The sequence below is a fragment of the Anser cygnoides genome, chromosome 22, assembly GCF_040182565.1.
Source record: "Anser cygnoides isolate HZ-2024a breed goose chromosome 22, Taihu_goose_T2T_genome, whole genome shotgun sequence".
NCBI classification, from domain to species: domain Eukaryota; kingdom Metazoa; phylum Chordata; class Aves; order Anseriformes; family Anatidae; genus Anser; species Anser cygnoides.
Window position 1 is genome coordinate 7,370,179 of NC_089894.1, and position 24,238 is coordinate 7,394,416.

Below are 24,238 nucleotides of genomic sequence, written 5' to 3' on the forward strand. Positions count from 1 at the left end.
AATAACAGAGGCTTTGGGGAGCTCTATCTTTCATCTGTATCTTTCATTCACTCTGTGTTTCTATTCCATGCTTCTATTTGCTTTTTACTCCATCAGTTGAGCATCCTCTCACCAGGCAATCGGAACTGTAACTCATGATTTATTTATTTTTTGTTACATCCACGTTAATTTTTAGTAGTATCTTCCACACTGTCACTCCTCTTCGGAAATCCCAGGGCAAAATGTAAATTTACAAAATCTTCTCTCCATACGATATATATAGCAACAGAGTAAGGCCGAGTTACTGTACGTGACCGTCTTCTCCCAATAAAAACCCAGCCCGCATATACTCAGCTGATGCAGCGCAGGTGTTCCTGCGCATTAACCTCCTCCACGGGGGAGGATGTTTGGATGTGCGCTGAGACAAGTAAACATCCTGGCTGAAACTCTGCAATCCCTCCAGCAGCGAGGACACATCCTCACCGCTTGTCGCCCACCTTCACCGATGTGCCAAGAGAAACCAGCCCAGAGCCGGGACGCTTCCCCGGGTCCCTCAACCGTGCTGTAACCTCCATTGGTCCGAGCACGTATTTCCTGCAACAACCCATCACATTTTTCTTCCTTGCAGCTTTACACAGAGATATTTTCAAGTTGTTGACGTAAACTTTTTTGTAATTAGCTATTTCTAAAACGTAACTGCAGCTGTATGTTTGGAACAAATTGCTGATGTATCATATTTGCCAAAATTCACTACGTTTTTAGGAGAAATTAAGAAGTCTCAATGGTTCAAGTGTACCTACAAAATACATCCTGTGATATGTTTTCAAAAGGCAAAAAGCAACAAAAGACTAAAAATAAGGAGCACGCAGCATAAGATACCCATAAACCAGAACGTATTAAGATATTGCCTACACACAGAGAATTAGCCGGCATTCCTTGACACATATCTGAAAGAGGAAAGAGCGTGAGGAACGACCATGTTAGAATTGAGACAGCAACATTCATCACTGTCTCATATTGTGACAGTTTATTGTTGTGCTGAACGAGATGCAAATGGGATGAGGTGAGTGGGATGAGTTTAACTCCGATTACTGTAAGTCAGTGGACTAGATCACTGAAAATATCTGCCTAATTCAGAGCCACCCAATAGAAATTACATGTTTTGTGTTAACAAACAAACGGTCAGGAACACTCTGAGTGTGGGCTAAGCTTCCCGACACTGTCAAACATCCCCCTTTGGCAAATTACTCTTGGCATGAAAGCCACGGCTTGCGAATACACATGGCAAGGTCCTCCCTTCGATGGTGACACCCACTGTCTCAGGTATAAATTCAGACCAGGCAGGGCAGGACTCGGAGCTATGATTCCAGAACAACTGTAAAACCAGCTGAAACCTTCCCTGCTGCCACGATGAGCTGTGGCTCCAAGCAGACCTCTAAAAGCTGCCACCGAGGGAGCAGCGGTGGCGGTGCGAGCGGCGGTGGTGGTGGAGGGGGCAGCAAGTATTCCTCTGCCTCCACACGAAGATACACTGCTAGGACAAGCGGTGGCGGCAGGTTTTCTGGTGGCAGTTGTGGTGGAGGAAGCTCCAGAAGCAGCTACGGGGGGGCAGCGAGCGGTGGGAGCTATGGAAGGATCAGGCACTGCAGTTACGGAGGGGGAATGAGCGGCGGCAGCTGCAGAGGAGGAGGGGGGGGCGGATATTTTGGAGGGGGGATGAGTGGTGGCAGCTACGGAGGTATGAGCGGTGGTGGTTACGGAGGAGGAATGCGCCGTGGTAGCATGGGAGGAGGCTTCGGATCAGCCAGGAGCGGGTTTGGTGGTGGTTATGGAGGAAGCTTTGGTGGAGGTGGTGCTGGTTTCAGCGGAGGCAGCTTTGGCAGTGGTGGCAGCTTTGGCGGCGGTGGCTTTGGTGGAGGGAGCATGGGAATTCTGTCCAACGACGAAAAGCTGACCATGCAGAACCTGAATGACCGCCTGGCTTCCTATCTGGATACGGTCAGAAATTTGGAAAAGGAAAATGCTCAGCTTGAGCAGTTAATCAGGGAGTGGTACCAGAAGCAAGGCCCTACCGGTAGGAAGGACTACAGTCACTATTACGGAGAAATCGAAGACCTTCAAAATCAGGTAGGATGTTCTTCGTCACAGAAGCTTAAGAAGCAACAGATGGACTTTCGTGACTGAGAAAAATCTCTGAGGCAGCCAACGTGGGTATTTTATATTCATTAAGTGCCTCCCCGCAAGTACCTCGTGTGCTTGAAACTCTGCCTTCTGTGCATGCATCCAGCTGTCTCCAGCCCAAAGTGGAGAAACAATGCACGCCCCTACGGCACACCCCAGTTCGCTGGCAGTGAGTGTGGGCTCTCAGATGCCTGTAGTGGGTTTCAGAGCATAGGAAAAACGTCAACAATTACCCTGCGGGGTGCGCAGTGTCTGACGATTGAGTACAGCCCCTGGCCCGTGGGCATGGCAGGTGAGCCACAGCTGCAGTGATGGCTCCAAGCCTCTTGGTTGGACTCCTCACACCCCTCCTGCATTCCCCAAACATGTTTTTTTTTTGCAGTTCTGATACTATTTTCATAACGGTACCTCTTTGTTTTGCACTGTAGATGACCTTTCTAGGCCCTTCTATGTAGGAAATGCTCAGACACCTGCGACATCACGTTCCTATGTGTGTCTCTTGTGCAAGCCTGAGAGATTCACAGGGAAAATTGTCCTCAGCATATCTTCTTCTCTTCTAGCTTGTGATTGCGGCTGTGGAAACCAACAAGATACTTTTGGACCTGGATAACACAAGGATGACTGCAGAAGACTTCAGGATAAAGTAAATACAAATTTCTCTTTTCCAGGCTCTGACTTCCTCCCTCCTGCTTGCCCCAACCTTCTCTCAGAAATTCACTCAACACAGAAATATCAGTCCACAGAGCCTAGGGTTCCTTCTGGCTCCATGACAGCACATGTGAAATATTCTGTAAGACATCAAAACTCTTCATTACTCCTGTAACAGTCTTGAATGGGAATACTCCCCATGGCTGTGGAAGCAAAGAATGATTTTTTTTAAACATGTGTTTAGGGAAAAGCTTTAAAAAAGCTTTATTTTTAAGGGAAGAAAAATTGTGATTATCTCTCACTGAAAGTCAAATGAAACAGACACAAGAAGCCTACACAAAATCTACAGAAAGAGAAAAGATGAAATAGACTATGGAATACATTTTCACATTAAAGTTTAATATTAACATCAAACTTTAAGTAATAGCTTTCATAATTCTGCTGGTTGAGAGATGCTGTGTGCTATAAAGTACAGGCACAAAAGCAGGCACTGCGACACCACAATACGTGATCTTTTTGTAAACAAAGTCGGCAGGAGAAGGACTGAGAGCCCAAGACTAGGGCTGACGTTTCTGCCTTCTCCTCGGTGCAGGTATGAGACCGAGTATGGGCTCCGGCAGAACGTGGAGGCTGACATCAACACCCTGCGGCCCTTGTTGGATAATCTGACCCTGAGCAGGTCTGACCTGGAGATGCAATTTGAGTCCCTGAAGGAGGAGATGATTAGCCTCAAGAAGAACCACGAGGAGGTGAGAGCCGGATCCTTCCTCAAACTGGAGGGGAAAACAAGAACACTTCCAATACCAGAAATAAAGGCTTCCCAGGTGACATTTGCTGCACCAAAGAGCCTTCCCTGCTCTCCTAATGTGCAGCAGCTCAGCAAGAGGCAGCCTGAGACAGCCTCAGTGCCAGGCCCGGGCTCTTCCAGGGTATCTCTTAGCGCAGGCCCTCTCCACAAGCAGTGTCTGGGAAGTCAAGGCCGAATAATTGCAACAAGAAAAAAACAAAACAAAACATTGTTGATTGGCTCCAGGATAGTTTATGACTTCAGAGGAAGTTAAATGACTCCAAAACTCTTTCACAATGTAATTTCACCTTTTGTTTTTTTTTGTTTGTTTGCCTTGGGCCTGGGTTTTCTCTGCAGGAAATTAAATCACTGCAAACCCAGTCTGGTGGTGATGTGAATGTGGAGGTCAATGCTGCTCCAGGAGAGGATCTGCTGAAGAAACTGAACGATATGAGACAAGAATATGAACATATTATTCAGAAAAACCGTGAAGAGGTTGAAAGGTGGTATGAGAGCAAGGTAAATGACAGAGCACTGAATGAAACTGAATGTTTCAAAAAGCAATTTTCCTCAGGCATGCTGATCTGAACAGTCACTGCAGTAAGGAAATAGGTGATCTTGATTTATTTCATTATAAACATTGTCAAAAGCATCTAGAATATTCACATAGATTTTCCTTAGTTTATATAAGTAGAAATCAGTACAATAGAATGAAAACTTATCATTTCTCATGGAATCATAGAATATCCCGAGTTGGAAGGGACCCACAAAGATCATCGAGTCCATGTTTCTCTCTTACAAAAGGGGGTTAGGTATCTTTTCTGCATCCCAGAAAGATTACGGTTTGAATGTTCACATTAGAAAAGCAAAATAACACCAACTTTTGGTAAGAACTTCCTGTAGATGAAAAATCCCAAATCCCATTTATTCAATTGCTTTTAGGATAAAAATGGTAGAATCCCTCTGATGGGTGACATATTGTAAGTAAACCTAAAAAACTCCAAGAATGTATCTTCATTTTTCAGATGGAGGAAGTGAGTCAACAAGTCCACTCAAGTGGTCAGGAACTGGAATCAAGCAACCAGCAGATCTCTGCACTGAGACGTGACTATCAGAGCCTGGAAATCGAGCTGCAGTCTCAGCTCAGCATGGTATGCAACGATTGCTTCTGATCCTCTGAAATGCGAGTTGCTGGAATCACAGGAGATACAGCTCTCTGGAGCTATAGCTAGCACTCCACGCGGAAAGAATAAGATGCTTGGCGCATTTGACACCATCAAAGATTTTTCTCGTTTGGGGCATAAGGAAGGGCTCATCTTGCTACAGTTCCATAAACACCGTACTTTTTCTTTCATTCTCAGGTACGGTCTTTGCAATCCAACCTGGAAGACACGGAACGTCGCTACAACATGCAGCTGCAGCAAATCCAGAGCATGATCAGCCCCTTGGAGGAGGAGCTGGCCAGCATCCGCTGCGAGATGGAGAGCCAGAACCAGGAGTACAAGATGCTGCTGGGCATCAAGACCCGTCTGGAACAGGAGATCGCTCAGTACCGCGCACTGCTGCAGGAGGGACAGCATGGCATCGGGTACGCACATTCAGATTAATTAACATGCCATCTCTGCCAACAGGTGGAGATGACAGTAATAATATTTATATTAGGAACCAGTGCAACTGATTCATCGTCAGGATATTTACTACAACCACAAGAATTTATACTGAATCTACAGCTTAGCTGGCAGTGCACAAAGCTGTATTGTTCTATACTTATAGTGAACTGGACAAAAACATGCAGAAAAGTATTTAAAACTATTATTTGCCTTCTGTACCCCTAAGTACAATCAGGAACTATTAAGTTATATATGAAAATGAAAGACAAGCAAGAGAATAACTCAAAGTACAAATTTTTGATGCTTGAAAGACAGCTAAAGCCATTCATTCTCCTCCTTTTTCTTCTTCTGTGCAGATCAGTTAGTTTGTTCTTACTTAGGGATGTTTAAAAGCAGTTGTCTAGAACACGTTTCACATAGTAGTGCTTTCTCAGCCATAGAGAAAAGTCCAAAAGTGGCCTCGATAAAGTCACGAGGATGCCGGACCTCAGTCCTGCTGCTATAAATTGTGTTTGTGTGTTGTTCCTTCCTTACAGCTCGTCACAGGGAGGAGCTGGTGGCGGATCCTCAGGAGGAGGGGGCCACGGAGGAATTAGCTGGTCTTCTGGGAGAGGAAGCAGTGGAGGAGGAAGCAGCTGGTCCTCAGGTGGAGGAAGCAGTGGAGGAAGAAGTGGAGGATCCTGCGGAAAAGCTTCTGGAGGCGGCGGAGGAGGGAGTGGAGGAGGAGCTGGAGGGGGAGGCTGTGGAAGAATTTCAGGTGGAGGAGGTGGAGGAGGAGGAGGAGGGGGAAAATCCTGCCACTCTCACTCGTCGTCTTCCCACTCCCACTCTGGCAAATCTTGTGAAAGCCAAGGTAAGAACTGGAATAAAAGTGTACAACCTTCCATTAACTTCTCCCTCGAAACAGCAGTGACAGCTTTGACAACATCCTTCCACATTTGGAAACCTGGAGACATTTTTGCTGTTTCTTTCACCATCATGTTTTAAGTACACTCCGACATTTGTTCTTAAACAGTAACACAGTGAACATGGTGGCATTTTCACAAGTGACTCAAGTGTAAAGGATGTTATGAAGAGCTTCATCAGAGGATGTGTAGGAGGAAACAAAGGAGGAAAAGGAAAACTAAAGCCCAACTGAAAGCATACAGGGAACCAGAGAAGTCAGTAGTATCAGAATGAAGCCAAATGTTAGAAATGTAATGGGTATTAAGAGAGCAACATGATTAAAGCAGAGTAAAATAGCTGCAACACTCATGATATTTAAAATGAAAGGAGCATTAGCTGCCAAAGTCCTAAAGCAGCAGAAGATGGGGAGTGACAAAAGGTCTTTTCCATGTCTGATTTCATGGCTGTGGTTCCAGGAGATGCTGAAAACCTGAAGCTCTGCCTGGAAGGGAATAAAACGCTGGAGAGAGGAGCAACAATGGAGGAAGTGTCCGAGGCCATAAAAACTATAAGATCAGGTAAGGATTCAGGTCTTGACAGCATCCCAAACAAAAGCCTGAAAATACTGAAAATGAGCCCAAAGTCTTAATTTTTAGATAGCTTTGATCAAACATTCTGCTTGACTTGCAACAGTCCTGTGTGTGCTCCTTGGTAGGCAAGATTAAAATATATGACGTGCCATCCTACTTTAATTTTTAAAGAATTGGTGTAAATACCCAGACAAACAAATACAGATTCTAAGTCCATCTGTATTAGATTTATACTGCTACAGCCGCTCTAAATTTCAAGAGTGACTCCTGATTTACACTTACAGAGGGGGGAGCAGAAGCAGGCCCATGTATTCAACATGATAAAGCTGCAGATGTGCATGCATGGACAAATACGAAGCCTGACACTGGGAAAAATCTAGTCCATTGAGAACTGCCCAGCCTATAATTACAAAGTAACAAAAAGATTAAAAATGTCGAATGAGGTAACACTTCTTAAAAAAAAATCTTGCTTCCCTTCGCCTTTCCCCAGGGAGTTTTAGGAAGCACTGATGGGCAAAGCTGGCATCTCCCACTGCAGGACCTTCTGACCAAGCAGAACGTACCCGGACACCTGATCACGCCTCTGTGAAGAGCGAGGGCGAGCCCTAGCTCTGTAACTCAGCACTGTTCGCTCCGTGGGCTCATCCGAACTCTCTGGATGGCCCACCTGCTTCTTCCATCTGAATTTCTGTGCTTAATCACTGTTACCTGAGTTAATCTCTACCGTGATTGGTATTCTTATGGAAAGAAAAATCCTCTAATAAACCTTTACTTCTCTCTGATGCAACCAGAAAGCCGTGTCTGACACAATTTCTTTTAGCACACATCTTTATATGAACCGGTTACAAACGTCAGCCCTACACGAGTGCACAATAACAACTCAATTAGATTATGCAAAAGACCCAAAAGTTTGCAGCGGCATATTCACCGTTTAAGAGTAACCGGGCAAAACACCGAAGACTACAAACGAACACATTTTGAGTGCTGCCTGCGCGGGTTCACATCAGATAAGCAGAGTCCAAAGTTCAGCAATAGCCTAACTCTACTTTGTGGCAGTAGCTATCTGCACTGTAAAATAAATTCATAAAGCTGGGGTAGGAACCAAATTGCGGGCGTACAGCCTCACAAAAGAAGGATTCACAGCCTGGTTTTAATGAGCACAGCCATGGGAGCTGTGCAATACCTGGCCTCTTCTCTGTATTTCCACTTCAGGGCATCTTTATTGTATAACAGTGAACAGCGATTTTAGGTGAAGACTGGCAAACTATTCACATTGAGGATGTACTTTTACAAAACCCAGTGTGTCTTGGCAGGATGAGAGAAATAAAAAGAAGTCCAAGGGAAAATATTCCCAAGCCAGTTTTAGGGGCTGGTTACAGACCTCACAGCAGAGGGATGGCTCACAGGTTAAAGGTGCTCTGGAAGATAGAGATCGAGCCTCTTCTCCTTGCTTTAATTACAGCCACGGATCCCTCTTTTATGCCCTGGATGGGTGCTAATGGGCCAGAGGGTTCCCTCTGCCCATACAGGGCTTTTCAATTCTGTCGAGGATAATTAAAGTGTGGGGTCTGTGCCAGAACTTCCATGGGCTGAACTGCTGAAATGAACTCTGGGGGGAATTTCACTTGAAAATAACTCAGAGGGCTTCTCACATCAGCCCTGTCCATTCTTTAATTCTTTAACTCATTCATTTTTTATCCTTTGCATTTCTTGATTCATCTCCTTGAACACAAACAAAAGGAACCAGATAGGATTATCACTGGCATCGGGTTTTCTCTCTTGGTTTTGCAGAAGACGCTGGAATCATGAGCTGTGCTGTTTCCCTCCGAGGGAGGCATCACCTGCTGGAGGAGGTTGAGAAACGCCGATCGAGTGGGAGACCGTGGGAACGGGAATCCTGAACGCCCGAGTTGTAGGCAGATACGTGCCAGTGATTCACTGCATTGCCTTACACCAGGCTCTCAGCCAATGTGACTAGTCTTGATAAAAATAAAATAGAATTCTTCTGACCACTGCCGCTATGGGTGTCTGAGCAAGTGGCCAACCTTCATCAAGGACTACTTTATATATAAACATTTATTGATATCTCTGATCTAACATGCAAAGAGGCAATGCTGATCCTGTCTGCAAGGATTCCCCCAACTCCATCCGACTGCAAAATCACCCACTTCACTGTAAAACCTCTGCAGCATCAAATCCCATGTGCCTCTATATTGCTAGCTAACCCTAAACCTACCTTCCCTGTTTGCTCTGCTCCTTTTCCACCTGTTGGAGGCTGTGACAACTTCTTTCTTACACCCGACTAGACAGGATAATAAACTAACAGCCCGAATTAAATGATAGTCTCAAGAGAGCAGCCCTGCTTCTCATACCTCCTCCAAGAGCCAAGGCATCTCTGCTGAGCTCATGCTTCCCGGCTTTTATAGGGCGATTTACAGCCCCCACCTGACCTGTGGCCATACAGCAGCACTGGAGAGGTTACTGACGCTTGCGTGGAGCAACGTGCTGCTCTGCGCTGTAGAAGCAGCTGTGAGGACTACGGATAGCTCCCTCTCCTTGATCCTACACCTCTTTCCAAAACCACAGCTTCCTTTTCACGTTCTTACTACCACTTATGTAATTACCACGCACCCAGCCCTGCAGAAGAAACCCCAGCGATACAGCCCTTGTGGGACCAGCGCAGAATGCAGCCTGAAGAGTTGGACGCGTGGGGCTCAGCACCGTACCTGGGAAAGCCACACTGCAGCATGAACATGCAACATATGGATGGGATGTCTTGGAACATGCTGTGCAATTCTGCTGCTAGCTTGAGTGCTTACATTGGTATATTATAATCACACACAGAAATAAGGGAAAAATTCTGAGTAATTAGGATAGATAGTATAATATCACTATTACTACTTTTACTACTCAGCCTTGTCCATACCATTTTCTTCCTTAACTAAAATTTATACCTGTCTTAAAACAGTGTTCTTACAATGCTCCTGGCATTACAAGAAAGTGGAAGAAAGTGTGTGGTTAAGAATTCTTTCCTTTCTCCATTTTACTTATACAGAATCTGCATTTAGGTTACGGGTGCACTGACATATCACGGAATCACAGAAGCACATACGCTTACTGAGAGAACAGGCTCACAATAATAATAACAATGAAAAAAACTTATGTGGCAGAACAGAGCTAGGAAACCAAAACTACTGCAAACCAGGGGTAAAAACTACAAGTGTCGTAGCATCGGGTGTTGAAGTTGAGGGCATGCTTAAAGCGGGACTCCAGCAATATCAGGATTAGGGAGGATGGCCTTGCAATTTTTATTTGTATGCATTTTGTTAGGCATTAATCAGCATAATAAGCTTTAATTTTATGAGCAAAAAATGTTGCAATTTAGATACTTATCTGGTGTTCCTATTAGTGCTCTGAAAGGAAAATTGCAGTACATGTTGAAACAAGACCTTCAGAACATCCTTAGGCAAAAATAAATGTGGGCGCACACTCCTGTCTGTTTGGCTTCAGAGCTCCCAGAGCAATTCATTTGTCCATTTGAACGCACAGAAGCAATTTGAAATTTTCAAAATTGCCTATGCATATATTTTGCTGATCTCTCTTTTGTTCAGCATTGACTGTCAGCCCATGTGCAAGTGCACAAAGCTACGTTCTGCCCAGAATTACTACAGCAAGATGTGACATTTCGCTGCACTGCTTGGGGGGGAGGAAGAAACGAGCAAGTCTTTCTGGAGCCCACCCATCTCAACATTTAGGTCCAGTTGGTTTTTGTTCACTTTCATGATGAGGGAACACACATTGCTTGGGCAGTCATTGACTTATGGTGTTTAGTAGCAGACTTTGTCTTCATTCTGATGCTGGGCCGTCACTTCTTTGATATGCATCACGGAGGCCTGATCAAAAGGAAAACAATAACTGAGAGAGAGCGTCAAAGAATGTCAGCTGTACTTGAAACGTGGCCTGAGCTGAGCTCAACGAGAAGCAGTACGCAGTGTCAAAACAGCCAGGTACTCTGCAGGCTGAGTAATGCTGGGAGCTGTGGCAATAAATGTCCTTGTTCTGGTCTGACTTGGAAATAAGAATGTTATATAGCACACCGGGTGCTGCAGCAACACAAAACCCTTAAGGATTAAGCTGTGCATCATATATAGGAAAGAGGTGAGAAGAGGTCCTAAAATTGCCAGGTCCATTAGGTACTTAAGTAAACTCTAAACCTTACATCATCCATAAAACTCAGTAATGGAAAGCGTCAGAGAACGAAAATGTTTAAAAGCTCATGAGCTCAGAAAGAAAATAATTGTTCTGTCCACAAAACAGGTCTGCTCTGATCTGTAGATATTTACTCAGTTAAATATTTAATAATCAATAAGTTAAAATACACCAGGAGGGAATACAATGTATGCAACCTTACAAGAAGATGAAACAGTCACAGTTCATCTGTATTTTTCAGGTACTTAACATTAGGGTCTGAAGAGACAGGCTGCATTTTTGAGAACTCAGTGACTGTGATAGAAACAAGCCATCCCAGGGGAAATTTTTCAGCTCGAAAGAATACAGCAGATCCTAACAGCCAGCAGGATTTCTGTAAAGGTCACTAAGATCAAACTGGTAACAAAAATGAAATAACTGCAACACAGAAAAGGAACATCCTTCCAGCATGTGACTTAAAAGCTACCAAAGGTCTAAAGGCAGGTCTTCTGTTTGTGCTCCTCCGTCATAGATAAGTAGTAGTGATAATACAGAGCTAAAATGAAATTTTGAGGCTGTCTAAAGTTCTCCACCCTCATTCTCTCTTTTCTTTCATTGTTTTTGTTTTTGTTGTTGTTTAAGTATTTTCCAAGCATACATTAAGATACCTTATCAGGATAACCTTCCAGTACGGACAAGTCCCTGCAGTGAATGAGTACGTATAGAAAAAGTGTATAAATTAAAGAGAAAACAATGTATGTTCTCAGAAAGTACATAAACGGATTAAGAGACTCTTTTGGCAAATGTTCTTCCTCTTGTTGCAATAATTTTAGAGATTTTTTTACTCCTTACAAACCTATAGATTGTTTTAGCTTGTCTGTGAGAAACATCTGCAAGGACTATCTCTAGAATCAGTGATGGAAAATTGAATGTGACAATCAGTTTTACTTACTGTAGTGGAATTTGTGAAAAAGGTCCCCCACTGCCCAAAATCACGCTACCCAGACAAAGGGGCAAAATAAAATTAAAAACAAAAATCACTTTGCCTTAGTAAACTACATCTTTCGTCACCAATAAGAGAACAAGCAGAAGCCCAGAAACTGTGTTTACGCTGCTGAGGTGACACCACCATCCTCCAGCTGTGAAACAGGAGATATTATCATATCGCCAGCTACTTGAAAACTTTCATCATCTTTGAGCCATTGAGTGTATAAAACAGCAAGATAAGATCAGAAAGCTTTTGAAAGAGATTGCATAAGCAGCAATACAGCAATGTTGGCAAAACCACGGCACGAAGGACAGGACGATGGATTCAGTCAGAAAATGTTAAATAATGCTTAATTTCATGGTTAAAAAAAGACCAGCAAGGGCAGAAATGGAGCTTGTAGAAGAAATATGCACATGGATACTGACAGCAGTAAAAAGCAGCAATACATAATGAATTTTTAAATCGAGGCCACCTTTGGAAAGCAAGGACTGATCTGCCAGCTACAACAGGCGTTTCTGAAGCTGCCGAGAAAAGGGCAGCACACAGCAGACAACGGGTCCTCAGACTTCCCCTTCTTTGCTCCCCGCACCCCATATGTAGGGGAGAACTAAACTGCATGAATGCCTTACAGCCAGGAGAAGATCACTAACCAGAGAGGAAGAAGGGCAATAAAGAAGTTTCAGTAACATCCAGCGAAACAGTCGCTGGAAAAATAGACACTTTCTTCCAGCCAAAGTGCAAAAATTTACCCATTTTGTGTGCAAACGTTTGGGGTCCATCTCCAGCAAGACCAAGGTGCTGCTGGCTTTGCTGTTGTGTACAGTCAGTAAGGTCTGGCTGTTTGCACGAATGAAATCTCTGCTCTATTATAAAGTAGGGTGTAAATTTCTCCCAAAGGAAGCATTGTAAGAATAGAGCAAAGCGGATGCTGAGGAAAAGAGATTTGTGTTTGAACCAACTTATTGAGCTTTCACTCTGGACAAAGATGAAACGTTACAACGCAAATGTAGTTTTGGAGGTGGTGACAGACACCTGGAACCAAGCACTACTTGCCAAAACTCAGGATCTTCTTACAGCTTTTTCAGAAACGTGCAATTCTGTCTTCAGATACTCTGCTTTGGCACCAAATCTAACAGCTGAGGATGAAAACCTCTTAGAGGTCCATCTTGGGTAAACTTCTGGGGATCAGTGCATGACTGAAGAATGGTTTCATTTCTTTTGTGGTCTCAACAGCATGATTTCAACTGATTTGTATAAAAAACCTTTTGACTTTTCCCTCAGTACTATTTTAGAGCCTCGAGGATCTCCGTGCCATAAGCAGCACGCACGATTACTCTATGCTCTGTAACATATGACACAGAAACAATAGGGAGAATGAGCTGTTTATATTAAACCTTACAGGTCTTTCCACACAGTGGTTTATAGGTCATTGCCTGGCTTAATAAAGCTTCTAATTGTGCTACAATTGCCTTTATAGCATAATTAAAGTATCCTTAATCTTCCTATTATTTTAGATCAACAGCTTTTTGGTGGGCAAAAAAAATACATTTTTTTCTTTGAATTTGAGGACTTAGCTATCTTGTGCACTGGCCTGTCACCTTCTTCACAAAGGAAGAATTTTGATTTTTCAGTACGAATGCCAATGCACTGCTTGAAAGAGATTTCTCGTCACTAAATATGCTCTCACACTGAGGGCAGAGATACACAAGTTGGACAATCTAAATAGACAAGTCACACAGTCCTGTTAATAAAACTCTTGCATTATCATGTATACAGGAAAAAAAAAAAGAATATAAACAGCATAAAAGATCTTAAATGCATAGGCTATGAAAGTCTTTGACAACAGTAGCTACATAGATCTGAGCAAGGAATGCAGATGAATAAGGAAATAAATAAATGCACAGTCTTAACATGAGAGATTTGGGTTTCATCTTCTTTCTCTTAGGGAAGAACCAAGAACAATTCTCTTTGTGTAGCATCATCAATTCCAACATTAGCTTCAGCAGGACCCAGGTAAGGTGATTTTTGCATCGAAAAGCAGATCCAGGTTGCATCAGGCTACCTGTTCCAGAAAAGCTACGTGAAGAGAATGCCACCCAAAGAAAGTGAAAAGTTTGGTCTTAAATAAATACCATAAACCCAGCAATAGGCCAGATTGCCTGAGATAGGAGCACAAAAATATTGTTCAGCAAATTATTCTTGGCACAAACAACAAGGCTGGTAAATGCCCTGGGAGAAGGAAACTCCCTGATGGTGACACCCACTGTCAAAAGTATAAATAGAGAGAGCTGGGGATGAAAATCTACAGTCCTGAATCTTATCGGGCTGTGCACCTAGATTTGGGCTTGTGGCTTACCTCCTACCTGCTGTCACGATGAGCTGTGGCACTAAATCTTCATCTAGCATCATTAAGATTAGTGGTGGTAGTGGTGGTGGTGGTGGTGGAGGATGCAGCAGCGGAGGTGGTGGAGGGGGCAGCAGCTGCGGGATACGCAAGTCTGGTGGATACTCCTCGGTCTCCACTAGAAGATACACCTCTTCTGGAGGAAGCGGAGGCTTTTCTGGGAGAAGCTTTGGTGGAGGAGGCTCCAGGAGCAGCTATGGAGGGGGATTTAGCAGCGGCAGTTGCGGAAGGATTGGCCGCAGTAGCTATGGTGGGAGAATGAGCAGCGGCAGCTACGGAGGAGGAATGGGTGGAAGTATGGGAGGAGGATTTGGATCATGTGGAGGTGGTTTTGGGGGAATGGGAGGTGGTTATGGAGGTAGCATGAGCGGAGGCAGTTTTGGAGGTTGTGGATATAGCGGAGGTGGATTTAGTGGCTTCGGGGGCAGCGGTGGCTTTGGTGGTGGCAGTGGTGGCTTTGGTGGTGGCAGCGGTGGCTTCGGTGGTGGCAGCTTTGGTGGTGGCAACTATGGTGGAGGTAGTTTCGGTGGAATGGGTTTCGGTGAAGATTCCGGGCTGCTCTCCACGAACGAGAAGCTGACCATGCAGAACCTGAATGACCGCCTGGCTTCTTATATGGATAAAGTCCGAGGCTTGGAGGAAGAAAATGCTCACCTTGAACGTCTGATCAGGGAGTGGTATCAAAAGCAAGGTCCCACCGGTACCAGGGACTACAGCCAATATTACAGAACAATTGAAGAACTGCAAAACCAGGTATGATGCAATTTGACTAACTTTGGGCAGCTTCTCATGAGAAAGGTCTGGCACTTGCCTGCTACGGCACCATTTTCCTATTTGGGGCAATGTATTCCTTGGTTTGCTTTAACCAGGAGCATCCTGGTGTGATGACCAAGCCTGATTACCAGTTTTGCTTTGCTCTGGTTGATACGGGTGCTCTGGCACACTTTTATTTGGCACATGTAGCATCCTTTGGTGCAACAGGAGGCCATTATTAGTGCTCCCATGAGGGGGCCTGTCCCCTTCCTTCAATGCAGTGCCCTTGTTCATTTGCTCTTCACTCTCTCAAATGGAAGATAGAATCAGTGCTTGCTTACGTTGTGTTACCAGTGGCCAGATAAACTGAATCTTTTTGTGAATATACAGGATGAGCTAACATGTGGGCCACTGCATTTAGTCTAACCCTAGCTCTCAGCCATTTTTTACTCTCCTACATGAATATTGTTGCTGCCAGATGCAAGCGTAATGTTTTCCCACTGTTTTGGGAGTACGGTGAGCTTATTTTATTATTCTTTCCAGCAAGGTATTGCACTTTTGATGGATATTTGTAAACCAAAATTGACAGCAAAGGCACCAACCAGTGCTGATGTTATACAAAGGCACTCTCTTGGTTGGGGACAATAAACTTCTCTGTGTAGCACCTGCAGCACTAGTCAGGGTTACAAAGATATTCTGAAATGTGTTAAAGCACAGGTATTTTTTTCCTATCTGTGTGTCAGACTGCAAAGACAGCTGCCTGATTAACATCTGCCCTCTCCCTTCCAGATTGTTGGTGCAAATGTGGACCTCAACAAGATCCTTCTTGACATTGACAACACCAGGATGACTGTGGATGACTTCAGACTGAAGTGAGTCTTTCCCTTCCTGTCTCATGCCATCTTCCCTACCTTTACCACCATGAATTTGCATTGCCACTCTCCTGTTGTAGATACTGCAATGTCTTGGCTCCAACAACAGACTAGAGAATTGTTGGGAAGAGCATTGTGAGAATGACTTTAAGGGCTTTTCATTGCTATTTTGCTTCAGAGAAGTTGCTGAGGAGTGCTGTTTAAAGGACTACATTCTGTGTTTCTCCACCTTTGCTCGTAGATTTATAAGCATAACCCTCATCATACAAATCCCACAGAGTAATTCTACTGAAATCAAACAAACCTATTGTAGATGGAAAGAGAATTAGGTCCTTTAAGAACTAAACGATGGGACTAGCAACCAAAGATGTACTGGTGGGAACTGTTCATAAGCAAGACAACAGAGAGCTCTGGCAGCAGCTTTACAATCTTTCTCGTCTGTGATTTAGGTATGAAACTGAATACACTCTCCACCAGAGTGTGGCAAGCGACATTAATGGATTACGTCCACTTCTGGATCAACTGACTCTAGCCAGGTCTGACTTGGAGACACAGTTTGAATCCCTTAAAGAAGAACTGATCTATCTGAAGAAGAACCACGAGGAGGTAAATTTCTCTGCACTTTAAATTAATAACTAATGAAAACCCAACCCTCAGAGAATTTCCTGTGTATTTCTTCTGCTAGCAGTAACCAGATCCGGCTGGCTTTGATCATCCAACTTGACCCAATCTGGCTTTGATTTGCAGGGGTATGCAGCAGCCACGGCTGCCTGAAACTGATGTAAGCAGACACCTAGGTCAATGTGTGGCAAAATGGGGTCGGGGAAATGAATGGCTTTCAGTACCAGGCACAATTTTCTTGCTGAAATCATGGAAGGATAATTGGATAGGATATATGGAGGAGTCAAAGGAAATATTCATATTGTCTGCAATGCTGTTTCCCATTGAGAAGAACAATACACAGCAGGATTTTCACAAAGAGCATGTTGCACAGAATTCCTTATCATCCTGAAGAGAAAAATTCAGGATCAAGGAGTATGTGGTGCCTGGCTACTGCTCACTGTGAAGTTTAGCTTGGGAATGGCAAAACTGCTTTCTTTCACAACAAGGGCAGATGAAGGAGTGATATGGATCTGTGAGGACTTGTGTCCCTTTCTTTATTTGAAACTATAACATTTCTCCTTTCTTACAACTTTTTTTTTTTAATCCAGTGGGGTTTTTTTGTGTTTTGCAGGAAATGAAAGGACTGCAAACACAATCTGGTGGTGATGTCAGCGTGGAGGTCAATGCCACTCCTGGTATTAATCTGATGGAAAAATTGAATGAAATGCGTTGTGAATATGAACGGCTTATTGAGAACAACCGGAAAGAGGTGGAAAGCTGGTATGAAACCAAGGTAAAGTACAAGGTTTTTTAGTTACTACATCTTTCACACAGAATTGGAAGGACTGGATGTCCTCATGCATTAACTAAGGGACATTCATTTTAAATGATTTTAAGCAATTTCCTGTAACAAGTCAGTTCTGGAGTATTACATGTGAAAACGTGTGTGTTCTGGCAGCAAGGTGAATTACACAGAGGGTTGGTGTGGGTTAGTGGACTGGCACGTGGGAAATATACACAGACCGTTTACATTACATCTTCCTTTACACATATTCATTGCTTTCTAAATGCTGTTATGATACCCCCACAATGTTTTCTTATAATTAGAAATACCCCAATTTTATATGTGTATTTTTTAGATGGAAGAAGTTAACCAACAAGTCCACTCAAGCGGCCAGGAGATACAATCAAGCAACCAACAGATCTCTGAGCTTAGACGTGAATATCAGAGCCTGGAAATCGAGCTGCAGTCGCAAATCAGCATGGTAAGTAAAGGTGTTTGCTTCCGTGACACAGGCTGTATGTGCCACCAGAATAAACAGAGATTGGTTATGCCTAGAATTTACTCCATCTGTAGAGAATGGGCTGCTGGATTACTTCATCATCAAAGACACGCTTTTCTCTGTTTTGTGTAGATCTTCTATTTCTCCACCAAAACGAGTTAGACTTGCCACATTCCCGTAACCACTGCATTTTTTCTTCCGTTTGCAGATAGACTCTTTGCAATCCAACCTGGAAGACACGGAACGTCGCTACAACATGCAGCTGCAGCAGATCCAGAGCATGATCGGCCCCTTGGAGGAGGAGCTGGCCAGCATCCGCTGCGAGATGGAGAGCCAGAACGAAGAGTACAAGATGCTGCTGGGCATCAAGACCCGCCTGGAACAGGAGATCGCTCAGTACCGCGCACTGCTCGAGGAAGGACAGCAAGACCTTGTGTATGTACACTGACAAAAGAACACAGCATTATGTGAAACCCAGGGCTGCCTAATTAGTCACAAAGACGGTAAATGAACAGTTTAGACTTGCAAAGCAGGTTTTGTACTGAAATGGGGCTAATTCAGCTATCTTGACCAATCACCTCCCAGGTTTGAGGTATTATAAATTTCTTGGCAAGTCTATTCAGAATTGAAATTACGTGATGAAATATTAGTGCAGAAATTCTGAACTACCAATTTTGAGCTGGATAAGGAAAAGGAAACCCATGTACATGGCCTTACTTTTACCGATTCCAGAAAAAGCCAGGAATTCAACAAAGGGAAGTCACTTTGAAAAAAATGGAACCAGAAAAATGATGATTTCCATAAAAGTCTCAGGGTGTGATTCCATGGAAGCTCAGGCTCTTCTGGTTTCCCTTACACAGTGAGCTCGCTTCTGGTCAAACACGGTGCCTGAAAGAACAGCTGAAGCTTCATGTGCTGTCTTTCCAGTTTGGAGGACAGTGATCCATGCACTAGTGCAACTGATAAAGCAGCAGCGCTAAATCTTGCAAGAAGTTTATGAGTAGTATGTGGAAAAAGCCGAAACTCCTATGTTCAAGCTTAAATTGAAAGGGAGGTTGATTTTTGGCACCGCATCAGTTGTCTTTCTGATCTGTGTGAGGTTCTGAAAAGGCAAAGTACAGACAGGCCTGGGTGCAGTGCTTGTAGGTAGGTTTCCTTCTGAGATCAAAAATGCAGTTGATTAACTTTTTTTTCTTTCTCTCTCTTCACAGAGTCCCAGCAGGAGGAATGGGAGGTGGAATGGGAGGAGGAATGGGAGGAGGAATGGGAGGAGGAATGGGAGGTGGCAGAATAGGAGGTGGTAGCTATTCTGGAGGAGGAAGAGGAGGGAGTGGTAGCATAAGCGGTGGCTATGGAGGTGTTAGCTCTTCTAGCAGCGGAATGGGAGGAGGAATAGTAAGCGGAGGAATGGGAAGTGGAGGAATCAGTGGAGGAATAGGAGGAGGAAGCGGAGGAAGCTGCGGCGGTGTTATTGGAGGAGGAAGCGGAGGAGGAAGGATCTCAGGCGGTGTCAGCAGCTCCCACTCCTACTCTTCATCTTCCCAGTCTCAGGCCTGCAGGGGCAGTGGTGAAAGCCAAGGTGAGAACTGTTACACGGACACGGTGCTCTCGCAGTCCCATCCTTACCAATTTATACACCATATCACCATCTTCTCCTGAGGGCAAACAGCGCTGAGGATAAACAAGCACTTCTGGAAAGTGCTGGTTTTACTTTTATTAAAAATTCTTTTGTATTTGTATGTGAAGGACCAACCCTACTTAAGATACACACATTCGATTTCTATTCAATCTCGTGGATGGTATCGCCATAGCATGTAGTTAAAACTCCAGCTGGTTTTCCTCATCTCTCTAATTCGTTGCAGAAGCCCCTAAAAATGTTGCTTTCGTACTGTGGCAAAGTTCCCCTTTATGCTTCTGGAACAGCTCACGGTCATCTATCACATAATCAAGCTTCTTTTCTGCCTGGTACATATTGGTGCCTCAGATTGGGTGCCAGTACTGAAGAAATTAATGCTTTCTTTATCTCTACACAGGTTATGCAAGAAAATCTTTTGACTAAGGACACACCCTGAGGATCCTACAGCGCAAGACGTTTCAAACAGAAATTGGCCCAAATCCTCTGCATTCCCCCCGCTCCTGAGGAAAGAGAGATGCTCCTCACGGTTCCTCAGTGCTGCTGATGCCATCTATCCAAAAAGACCCGTCTGAACGACTCAGATGGACCACCTGCCACGCATGCTATGTGCTTCTTCTACCTAGAATGCTTTGTGGGTTCAATCATTTGCACTTGAACTTCTTGCTTTACAGATTCAACCAGTTTGTTACTTGTGTTGTTCTGTATCAGGAAAATGTCGCTAATAAAATTTCATTTCTGTCTGATGCAACCAGAATCTTGTCTCTACGATTTTTTTTCCCATTCTGCAAGTATAAACACTTAAAACGAAAGTACAAAGCCAAGCCAACAACTGCCTCCAGGCAGAAAGTCTGATGATACATTACAACAGCTGATAATGAAATTTAGAGTTAAAGCTCAATTTCTGAGCACTCAGGGCAGATCATAATCTTCTACAGCATCCTGCTACACCTTTGTTTTTTAATAATGTGCCTGATACTCCTGTGGAGCTGAAACACAAAGAGAAATGAACGATCACAGAACTGTGACTGTGGAATGAAAGCAATATTTCAATTTGTAGTTCACAAAAACTTATCTGACACTCATCAGTTTAAACTAGAAATGCACAAACTAGCGATCTGTTTTTGAACAGAAGGGAAAAAGAGGAAGAAGGGGAACATAATTTAAAGGATCTTTACCAAGTTCCACTCCATAAAATGCTATATATTAACCACAACATTTGGGTCCTACCTGCGTCAAATGAAGTAGGCATGAAAGTAACTGGAATGTTTATTTTTAGATATAAGAAGATCTGTACAGTGAAGAAAATTAACATAAACTCTTTCAACTTCATCCAGCTGTTCCCTGAAATCTTTCCTGACTCCAGATTGCAAAACAGCTCAGAGCAGCCCAACAAACCAAGCACCACAAAGCACCCTCTCGTCGTTAGCTCTCTCTGGAAGCTGCATTTGCTTCTGTCCAGCTAAACGTGCGCTATGCTTCCTTATATTCAGTACTTCAAAGAACTTACAGTATAGCTTTCTCCAGTGACTGGGACAATTTTGTTCATAAAAACAAAGCTAGCTTGTTTCACTGTAGCCCACCCCCTGGGATAAGACCATTTCCAGGGACTTGGCTGACAAAACGACCTTTCCTCCTGGAGCCGAACAACTTCAGAGATCAAAGGAAATGAAAACCAGTCTTAGGCCTTCCAAAGCAGTCTCAGGCGCACACGTTTCAGGAATCTCAGGAATTTCTGCATGATAATTTAGAGGAGAGATGGCTGCTAGATTAGGCAGATCTTAAACCACAGCTTTAGTAATTTTAATGAGCAGGTAGCACCCAAGTTCCTCAGACTCATTTGAAAGGCTCAGTCCATTGTACAGCTACCACCTGGACAACGCAGAAGAGAAGTCAACTTCAGGCCGTGCAGTCCTCAAGTAATGCGAGCAGTGGAAAAGAAGGAAAGGAACACAAAACCCCTGTGCTGCCCCACAAAGAAAGGAACACAAAACACCCGTGCTGCCCCACATGCACGTCTGCCCGTGGATCCCCTCTGAGGCAGGTTCAGCTCACACAGCTGACCGCAGAAGGCTCTGCATTACCCAGGCCAACAGGGGATGTTGATGGTGAGTACAAGATTTGAAAAAAAGGCACACAGAGGTAAGAGCTCCAAAGGCTTGCAAGTATCTGGGGCAAGCAAGGGACCAAAATTTCCCCAAGGCTGCACAAATCTCACCTGTACGTGGCCTTGCAGGCCTGACTGCAAGGAGGGCTGTGCGCTCGGTGACTGGCCTCTAGTGGAGCTCAAAGAAAATGTGGTTTTTGTGCAAGAGAAGCTAGCGCCATTGATTAAAGGCCTAATAGGCCAACGCACAAGGGTGTGGACGCAGAGAATGGATGTAAAATTGAAATACATTCCAGAAATACATGTCATGCTGCCACGCAAACTTTCTCAACACTTGGAAACCATTCAGGGGAATAGAAATACCTCATCTTCACCAAACTGAACTCTGTAGTTGCTTGTGTTGTGCTTGCAAGACTTATCAGGCCTCTTAAACAGATTCTGTGCTACACAAATATTGCCAGTGCTACCTGCATGCATCACCTAGACAGAGAAGCGATGCTCGCAGGGAACGGCATGGAGATTATTTCAAAGTAATCTCCTGTGGTTATGGCACACTCCCCTAGAGGGCATTGTATCGTTACCTCTTGCACCCCGTATGGTACAACTACCTCCACAGATGTCAATCTACGCTTTGAAGTGTATTTAAACCACACTTAGTGTAACCTTTACAACCAATTTATTCTCCCGTCTCATAACTACCTAAGAGGCACTGAGCACTACGCACCATATGATGAAGTCCGAAGGTGCTGAAATACACAGGGTGGAGACAGCACCCAGTCAGTGAGCTGCTTAGAGGGAACGAAGCATTTTCAGGCAAAAGTCACTGCTGTGACTGAGGAAACTGAAAGAGAGTATGAGAAGCATAACGAATCTCACTGTATCTTACACAGATGAGGAAAACCCTGTGGACCTAGAGAGAAGGAATGCTGGACGAACGGCATACAGCTGGGGTTTGCCATGGAAAGCTGTGAGACTTGGCACCACGTCCCACTGAAGGTTATGGCCACAGGGATGATTCTCTGCTCAACACAGAGAAGATCAAACTGAAGAACATAATTTATTTCACTGTGTCAGTCTAGGGCACGTGGATACCATGAGCTGTACTGTGAGTGCTGTGGGAAGTTTTGGTGACACTTTCTCAAAAATAACACGAAGAGCTAAAAAAGATTCAGAGAATGGTGGAAAAGGCATAGAAAAAAAAATTCTGCATGGACAATAGATAGCATCCCAGAGTGTTTCAGCCTTGGAAAGAAGCACATGATGCCCAAGGATATGACAGCATTCTGTCTAAACACAGCAGTTCACAAAATCAGAACTGACAGGAAGGTGTTTCTAATTAAAGCCAGTTGACTGAAATTTGTTACATCATAAATTTGTAGATATCTTTTCATAATTTAGTCTCACTTTAAGTTCAAAATTTTATTTCTCTCTTAAGGACTATTTTACCCACCTTGAACTCCCCTTCCTTCAGAAGTCAGAGCTAACATCTCTAGGTTCTTTCCAAGTCACAGGCAAGGACATGCCTTTAGGCAGATGAATTCAAGTGCTGGGATTCAGCACCTGGAGTTTATACCTCACCACATACTAAGCTTCTAAGCACTGAGCACCTCTACAGGTAGCAGAGGATATTCCAGTGGTAACAGTTCACATCCCTCCCCTTCCACCTCGACAGCATTTTATTGGCAAGCCAATAGAATTCTTTTGACCAAAGAAGAAAAAGAGGCGCATGGATATACAAAATAGCTATTGCAAAACAATAAACCTAAAAAACCCAGCCCGCAAAACCGAAGACTCTGCAAGAATACAGCTTCGCCCCGGCTGATGCCGTCTGTTTTCAAGTAGCTGCCTGTCGGCGCTCGGAGGTGCGGCGGCAGGAGCCGTGTCTGTGCCCAGTTCCCTTCGGTGCCTGAGCTGCTCCAGGCTGGCAAAGAGGAGTGCCGCTTCCCTGCGCGTCTGAGAGGTGGAAGAGCAGTCGCCAGGTGCCAAGAGCACAGCACAATTAAAAGGTGCCCCTGCTCAGTGCTCCAGCCCCAGCTCCTTTACAGCCGCATGGCACATACAGGGACACTGTCCTCCAATTCAAACATTCCTCTTACGCTTACCTTCATGTGCAAGGCAGCCTAATCCCTTCTCATTCTCCTTTTGCTAATTTTAGTGGGTTTATTTCTCCTTCTGTGCTGTTGAATCTCTCCCAAAAATACGTCTAGGCTGAATCCATCCTCCCTCAGTGCGGATAAGCCGATTCTGATGTTGTAACTCACAGCAGTTCCCACCAGCTCCTTGGGCTTCCTTTGTGCCAGCCGAAGCCTTGGGTAGGGGTTGCGGTGCCAGTATTTAGTGGACAACTGGAAACCAGAACATGCTTCCCTGCGAGGCTTTTCTCTGTTTTATAAAAGCTTGATCGGCAAAGATGGAAAAAGCAACTCACTGAACATCTGATATTGCATAGACACTGGAAAACATACAGAAGTGTTTCTTACGCTTTGTTTCATGTTGCAAGATATTCTTTCACCACTGGCAAACACAATTCACTGTAACGAGTCCAGATAATTAATGTATTTTTTCAGATGTAGTTTTTGGCACCATGTCTTCTAATGTAAATGATTTTTTAACTGTATTACATCATTCTACAGTGTATTTTGAGAAATGGTTATTTTTAATATGACTACAAAAATCTGAAATATCAGAGATTTCTCCTCTCAGTTCCCTACAAGTCCATTTAAAACA

General features: G+C 44.1%; 2 protein-coding genes and 1 long non-coding RNA gene across 4 annotated transcripts; 2 read left to right on the forward strand and 1 right to left on the reverse strand.

Moving 5' to 3' along the window:
* Positions 1-1,320: 1,320 nt before the first annotated feature.
* LOC106048012 (keratin, type I cytoskeletal 13-like) lies at positions 1,321-7,474 on the forward strand. Its single transcript, XM_048053183.2, has 9 exons — positions 1,321-2,106; positions 2,721-2,803; positions 3,401-3,557; positions 3,953-4,114; positions 4,621-4,746; positions 4,957-5,183; positions 5,742-6,058; positions 6,567-6,668; positions 7,171-7,474. The coding sequence occupies exons 1-9, from the start codon at positions 1,390-1,392 to the stop codon at positions 7,188-7,190; spliced, it is 1,911 nt and encodes a 636-aa protein (XP_047909140.2). The 5' UTR covers positions 1,321-1,389; the 3' UTR covers positions 7,191-7,474.
* On the reverse strand, positions 3,188-14,351 carry LOC136786796 (uncharacterized). Its single transcript, XR_010826267.1, has 2 exons — positions 14,213-14,351; positions 3,188-10,573 (listed from the first exon to the last, which is right to left on the reverse strand). It is a non-coding gene; the product is annotated as an uncharacterized lncRNA (long non-coding RNA).
* Positions 14,169-20,161, forward strand: LOC106048010 (keratin, type I cytoskeletal 13-like). 2 transcript variants are annotated; one of them, XM_066981674.1, is made up of 9 exons: positions 14,169-15,013; positions 15,803-15,885; positions 16,335-16,491; positions 17,120-17,281; positions 17,628-17,753; positions 17,980-18,206; positions 18,983-19,053; positions 19,159-19,350; positions 19,805-20,161. In XM_066981674.1, the coding sequence occupies exons 1-9, from the start codon at positions 14,231-14,233 to the stop codon at positions 19,828-19,830; spliced, it is 1,827 nt and encodes a 608-aa protein (XP_066837775.1). In that variant the 5' UTR covers positions 14,169-14,230; the 3' UTR covers positions 19,831-20,161. The 2 variants fall into 2 exon arrangements, with proteins under 2 accessions (XP_066837775.1, XP_066837776.1); XM_066981675.1 differs by having other exon boundaries at positions 18,983-19,031; positions 19,149-19,350.
* Positions 20,162-24,238: the final 4,077 nt, after the last annotated feature.